General features: G+C 29.9%; 1 protein-coding gene across 1 annotated transcript; it reads left to right on the forward strand.

The window, feature by feature from the left end:
• Positions 1 to 2421: 2421 nt before the first annotated feature.
• LOC149537851 (bifunctional pinoresinol-lariciresinol reductase 2) lies at positions 2422 to 5944 on the forward strand. Its single transcript, XM_089802227.1, has 5 exons — positions 2422 to 2727; positions 2905 to 3051; positions 4651 to 4891; positions 5245 to 5448; positions 5536 to 5944. The coding sequence occupies exons 1-5, from the start codon at positions 2545 to 2547 to the stop codon at positions 5697 to 5699; spliced, it is 939 nt and encodes a 312-aa protein (XP_089658353.1). The 5' UTR covers positions 2422 to 2544; the 3' UTR covers positions 5700 to 5944.
• The last annotated feature ends 1644 nt before the right edge of the window (positions 5945 to 7588 follow it).

The following is a 7588-nucleotide window of genomic DNA, read 5'->3' on the forward strand; positions in this document are numbered from 1 at the left end:
GTGCTGGCATGGGTCCTCTTTGTCTAAATTCTAGGACCATTTGGGCCATTCCCCTTCCAAGACTTCTTTTCTTCAAGTTGCTTGGACTATTGGCCCTTCCCTTATTTTCTGGCATGTTTGGCTTGAGAGGAATAGAAGGATCTTTCATGATTTTTAGTTTGAGATCAGGCACCTATGGGGGAGAATTGTTAATTCTCTTTAGGAAACACTCCTTGCTAAATGTGACATCGGTGGGGGTTTTGATCATATTGATGCTAGTATTTCCTCTTGCCTCTCCTTTCCTCTTGAGGGTTGCTCTCCCTCGATCCCCCAGACCCGCTCTGGGAATAAACCTAAGAAACACCCTTGGCAAGTTAATCGTCAGGGACATTGGTCTCCTCCTGAGGTGGGCATTCTTAAAATCGACACTTATGGTTCTTCTTAGGGAAATCCTAGTCCGACTAGTATTGGGGGAGTTGGGCATGATAGTTCTGGTGATATCCAGTTTCTATTTTCTATATACAAGGGTTACCATACTAATAACCTTATGGAAGCCCTAGCTATCTTGGTTGCAGTGGAAGAGTTTTGTCTACATGGCTGGAAAAGAATCATTTGTGAGACTGACTCACAGGTGGTTGTGAATTTATTGCATAATAGGAACCTTGTGCATGTGGATTGGCATTTGGCTCTGGTTATTCAGCAGATCATTCAATTATGCAATTCTCTAGATTCTATGTCCTTTATACATATCCCTCGTGAGTGGAATGGTGTGGCTGATTGTCTGGCTAAATGTGCTCTGAGCAGGGCCCGACTCTGAACATTCTTGATCCTAGGATGCTTCCCCTTGATTTATCTCAAATGCTGGATCAACTTGTGGACCAGGATAAAGCGATGTAGTTCTCTTTTCTTCTTGTGTTGTTCAGCTCTCTTTGATATTCAATAAAATTTTTACCCCTCTTTTAGTTAAAACATGTCTTTTATCTAATACACATTATTTTGAATCAATACAATTATGCCAAATTTCATTTTAAATTTCTATGGGAAAATATTTAAATTATCTTAGTTTAATTATTATCTTTTTAAACATTGAAAAATCTACTTTAAAATATCCATTTTACTTATTTATTTTGATTTTCAATTAATAAACTCTTTTTAGAAACTTTATTTGTTTTTTATTCTCAATCAATAATTGCCTCTATTTTACATAATGATCTAACTTTAAGCCTTAATCTAGAGTCTCCTCCTACCAACCAAACAATTATCTCCATCTAGTTTTCAACACAATTATCTACCTATCTACCTATCTATCTATCTATTTATCTATCCATCCATACTTTACAGAAATAATGAATTTAATTTTTATTAGTATAAGTATATTTCAGCTTTATTTTATTTAATATAAATAGTTCTATTTATAATTTATAAATATATAATATATATCTAAGAATACGGAGATCTCATTTAAAAAGATAAAAAACAATAATGTATCAATTATGTATAGAATATTGAAATTTAAAGAGATACCAAAAAAACCAATACAATGACACATGCAACAATAATGAACACACTTCATACAAACAACAATTTCATAGCACATCAACACCACTTCTCGACTACTAATTACCCATCAAACATCAATTGTTAGCACCTAATTTTTACTAATTATAAATTTTTTTACATAATTTTTATTATTATTATATTTGAATAAATATAGCTAACAAAATTATATAAATTTATGTATGTGATGTTCACATATAATTAAATAAGATTTAAATAATAATTTTGATTAAAATTTATAAATTATTTAATGAAATATATTCTTCTAAATACAAATTTCTTAATTAAATAGATTTTCACAATCCGTCAAAGTTTAGAGTTTTATAATTTAGATTTGATTGTATAGATAATTTTTGCATCAACCAATGATCTTAATAATCAATTTTTCTATTTATTAATCCTTTAGCTCTTTTGACTCTGACGATGGATGACATAATATGATTGAAAACTTGATATAAATATTATAAGTTTCTTAACAATGATAAATAATAATTAATAAAAAAATATTAATTTCTTTTACAATAATAATTAATAATTAATATTCAAACATATATTCCATAACTTTTTGACCTTACAATTATTATTCACTCTCTTTATTCTAAAAAATATTCTCCCCACACCACATGTTATGTTCTCCTCACACCACATGTTATCTTCTAGCAAAATCAGGGTGGTTATATCTTTACCAATCATATGTTTTGTGTTTCTAGCAAAGTCATGGTAGGTATATCCTTACCCTTCATGCTTTTTCTTTTTCAAACAAATTCATTATTGTTGTAATTGACGATGGGGCATATGAATGTGTTGAATAAGTATTTTGTGATAATAAGTAAAAGTGAAAAAAATAAAAAATCCTTAAAGTCATTTACTTGGAGTATTCGTACTGATGATCACACTCTTCGCTCATACTGGCTATATATATCTATTTCATGTTAAAAATTAGTCATTTGTAAGCAGCAAAGAATCCGCCATTAAAGGAGGCAAAGGAAGAATTTGAAAGAAGAGAATATGGAAGAGAGTAGCAGGGTTTTGATAGTTGGAGGAACAGGATACATAGGCAGAAGGATTGTGAAAGCCAGCATCGCTCTTGGTCATCCTACTTTCATTTTGTTGAGGAAAGAAGTTGTTTCTGATGTTGAGAAAGTTGAGATGTTATTGTCTTTCAAAAAGAGTGGCGCCAAATTAGTAGAGGTAAATGGAGTACAAATCTAGGAAATGAAGAGTTTTCTCTGAGAGCATCTCAAAATTTTGGTTATTTTGAATGTTTTCAGCTAGGTTTTGTTGCACATTAGGTTTTTTTTGGCTATAAATTTTATGCCTTTCTTTGCACAGTAGATAATCTAGATCTTCTTTGTTTTGTTTGTGCAGGCTTCATTTGATGATCACGGAAGCCTTGTAAATGCCGTGAACCAGGTTGATGTTGTGATAAGCGCAGTTGCCGGAAACCACATGCGGCATCACATCCTTCAACAGCTCAAATTAGTGGCGGCCATTAAAGAAGCTGGAAATATTAAGGTCCGTGATTCCTTTGTCACTCTCTTTGACAGATTTTAGGCACTGGATGTTGATCAATTTGTGAAAATAGAGTAGATCTGCTGTGTAAATAGTTGATAAATTGTCGATTATTTCTTAAGAATTGAGCAGATCAGAAGCACAAGACGGAAGACAAAATAAAATTTAAATATTTTAAATTTTTGTCTGTTAATACCTAGAACTTCCGCGGATATCTTTGTTTGTAGGTTGTTAAATGTGTCAATCTCAAATATGACTAGTTTGTATTTGAAAATATTTATAAAAGAATTATTCAGATGATTGCGAATCTTTCCTTTTGAAATAACGAAGAAAGGGTTTGACATTCTGTATATCGTAGCGATTTCTTTTTAGATATCGAGAGATCGAATCATGTAAACTATGAAGTATATGAAAACATTAACTCTATATGAAGGATCGCCGGCTATTTCCTCGCATGCAGCAAGCAAGGCGTTCTATCCAGGGTCAGTATATTCATGTTCGTTCAGCTCACTGCCAATTCTTTTACATCGCTACATGCAACTTACAATATCTTTTTCCTGAAAGATCTGATTTCCCCATTTTCCTATTGCATTTTCTCCGCATTACAATTCTCTTTCAGAATGTCTGATTTATCCTTACCCCTATTACAGTTTCTCTTTTAGATAATCATCATAATGATTAAATTAGTTGCATCTAAACCTTTCAAATATCATTATAGCGAATTAATAAATTCACGATTATTACTTTACTTTAGTTAACATGTCAAATTACGTTGATAATCTTTCAGAAATTTATTTGCTCTTTTTCACCATATTTATGTATAAATAATCTTCTCTAAAGTAATATAAAATCTATTAGTTTTCCAACCTAAAATTGTACTTTGGAATTTACCTACCTAGTCGGTTACATTTATGACACAGTTCACCGATTTTTGGTTAGGTAAGTGGAGGTCGGTACTTAGTCATATCAACCAACGAAAAGAGAAAACGCAGCTTCCATGTGTTTGACCGTATACCCAGGTAGAATAGGTTGCCTCAAAGTAATACACGTTTGGTTTGCAATTTAGGCCATATATTTAAGGACGTGGCCAAAATGCATCTTTAGTAAAAATTGGGAATATGAAAACACAAATGAATTTTGTTGAATTTTATTATTACTTTTGTTCTTTATAATCTGTATATTTTCTAATCGATTAAAATAAATAAATTTGAGATGATAAAATTAATTTGAAATATTATTATAAGGTTTCAAGTGGATAATTTTGAAAACGGACTAGTCGATATATAATTAACTCCACACACATACTATATATGTATATACATATTCAGCAAGTGTGTGTGGATATATATATATACATGCATACATACATATACAAAAAATATATATACATATATTAGTACTTGTCCTTTTACATATTGTATTTGTACATTAAACTATTTTTTTGTGGTTTTTTTGATTCTTTGATTTCATACCTCTTAAGGTTGAAGATTACATAAGTATATTAATAAAATAATGTCAAAGTTTGATAGTTGAAAAATAAAATAAAAAATAATATACAATATTATCTCTTACATTGAGCTTCATAAATTTTATTGTTTTTAGAGGTTTGTTCCTTCAGAATTTGGGATGGATCCAGGGTTGATGGAACATGCAATGGCACCTGGCAACATTTTATTTATGGACAAAATAAAAGTTCGAGAGGCCATAGAAGCTGCAACCATTCCTCACACTTATATCTCTGCCAACATATTTGCTGGCTATTTGGTTGGTGGTTTAGCTCAACTTGGCCGTGTAATGCCTCCTTCAGACAAAGTATTGCTATATGGAGATGGAAATGTCAAAGGTATTTACAATGCATTATATGTTTTTAATACACTTTTTCAATGATTAAATGTAAATTACAATATTCTAGTAATTTGACTCATCAAAACATATCATGTTGTTTGCTTACCTTATATAAAGGTGCACTACTTTAAAATGTATTAAAGGATAAAATCATTAGCCTCACAATAATAGTATGTTACCCTTAAGCTTATACATCTCGCTGATCTATCAAAGATTTCCAAATTTTTAACTTATGGTTTTACCCTTGTAGTGATTAATATATTTTAAAATATTATGCATCTCTATATAAGAAAAACAACAACATATTGTTTGATTAATTACTATAACAAAAGGTATGTATTCTCTTGACAGCTGTTTGGGTAGATGAAGATGATGTTGGAATATATACAATAAAAGCAATTGATGACCCTCGTACAGTAAATAAGACTATGTACATCAGGCCACCTTTGAACATTCTTTCTCAAAAGGAAGTGGTTGAAGAATGGGAAAAATTATCCAGAAAGAGCTTGAATAAAATATATATTTCCGTTGAGGATTTTCTTGCAGGCATGAAAGGTATATGTTGCAAATTTTTATCATAATTAAAAAAATAAATAAAAAAATTAAGATGTTAATATGGTCTCTTTGCAATGCTTGTGTTAGGTCAACCATATGGAGAGCAAATTGGAATAGCACATTTCTACCAGATGTTCTATAAGGGCGATCTTTATAATTTTGAAATTGGAGCTAATGGAGTAGAAGCTACCCATCTTTATCCAGAAGTAAAATACACAACCGTGGATTCATATATGGAACGCTACTTATGATTTTCTTTCATGGAGATTGCTATGTTGAATTTTATGCTTTCTAAAAGTTTTAGTTTTTGTTGACATTATGCTCTAAATAAAGATGACGAGTATCTAGATAACAATATTAAGAAATCATATTAAAATATGGGATGTTCTTTTTTCCTCCAAATGTGCTCAACGTATTTTATACAAGAAAATTGATGGCTTTAAGGTTGAGCAATTAAATATATTTTTATATTAAATGAAAACACAATAGTTTGATATTTGAGATTGCATTTAGATTTTGAATGTTATGATTTTAATAAATTTTGAGTTTTTTTTAGTGAATGTTGAATTAAAATTTAAACATTATTATATATCAAATTGTTTATTTTTTATGGTATTTGTTTAATACGTGGGAGGTATCTTAATGATCTACCCCAACATTTAACCTATATCTTGGGTACTTCTGTGGGCTAGTGGGAGACTAATCACTACATGAATGAGATCCTCCATGTGTAATTATCTCACATCTTTAAACTGGAAGCAAAGATCAAATTCGAGACCAATGGGAAGAAAACCCACAACCCAAGCTCACTTTACTACCCTTATAAGTTGTTTATTCATGCTCAATATAATGATCATATTTCTTAAGAAATACATGATAATTTCTTAGATGCTATTCATTCTTGTATGCTTCATATTACTATTGACAATTCTTTCCAATGGTAACATTTTTAATGAATATATGCTTATTATATATAATGGGAAAATAATTTTATTTATATCACATTAGATCTTTCCTATCTTTATCTTATAATAGTTTCTATGATGATGTTTATTATATAATCCTATTGAGATTAGCTATCATACTTCTTGTAATCTTAATGTTTTGTTGGTTTATTTATTTTATATTATTCAATATTCTCATATGAAAAATGGAGTCCCACTTGAGGTGACAAATTATGCTAGGTGTAATTTTTTTATATGATGATATAATATCTAATGTCATGTAATATGCATATAATCATCTATGATAGTTTAATATTCAATCAGTTTATTATGATGCCCACAATTGACTATGAATTTTAACAAATTTATGGTACATGATAGAGTATTTTTGAAAAGAGAAATGAGTGCAAAGTAGAGTACCCAAGTTTTTTGAGTTATGGCATGTTTTGTGATAAGGGATTTATAATTTATCTTTATAATGTTAACCTATTGTAGGTTTTGCATGGGGATTTCACGTAACACTTAACCAAGGAATCTAAGAAGACAACATGGAATTTTCATAAACATGACACAATTTTAAAAAAATGATTTAACTACACATCTAACTATAATATTACATCATGTAATGAAATATATTAGAGTATTAAAATATGCACACCATGTCCTCTTAGGTCCTCTTATGTTGCTACAGATAAAAGCATGAACAAAAAATAATTTAAACATAAAACATAAACTATAGATTAATAATGCTACATCGATTTATATGACTAATAAATCCACATGAATGTAGTAGATTATATAATGATAACGATCAAATAGATAATCAACCCCTTTCATACTAAATGTTACACCTAAGTAATCAATAATACAAATGAATGAAAAGTTTATAATAATTCATAATAATATGTTTTACATTTTCAAAATTTTCCTCACAACATATGATACAAATTAGAGTAATGATCATTTATCAAGAAGCTAACATTAGGGTACAATGGATATGCTAGAAAGCTAGAGAGTCATGACTAAAATCATGAATCTTGATGGAAAAATATTTTTCACTCAACCACATGGAACCTTGAGGCCACTCCCTTGAGCAAGAAGATAACACATGGCCCCTCACTACAAAAGAAAACATTAAAAAACAAATTATAGGAAAGAAGAACAAAATAAAAAATGACATAAAAAATATCATGACA

This window comes from Cupressus sempervirens, chromosome 9, assembly GCF_028749045.1.
Source record: "Cupressus sempervirens isolate cs-2001-9-10 chromosome 9, ASM2874904v1, whole genome shotgun sequence".
Classification (NCBI taxonomy): Eukaryota; Viridiplantae; Streptophyta; class Pinopsida; order Cupressales; family Cupressaceae; genus Cupressus; species Cupressus sempervirens.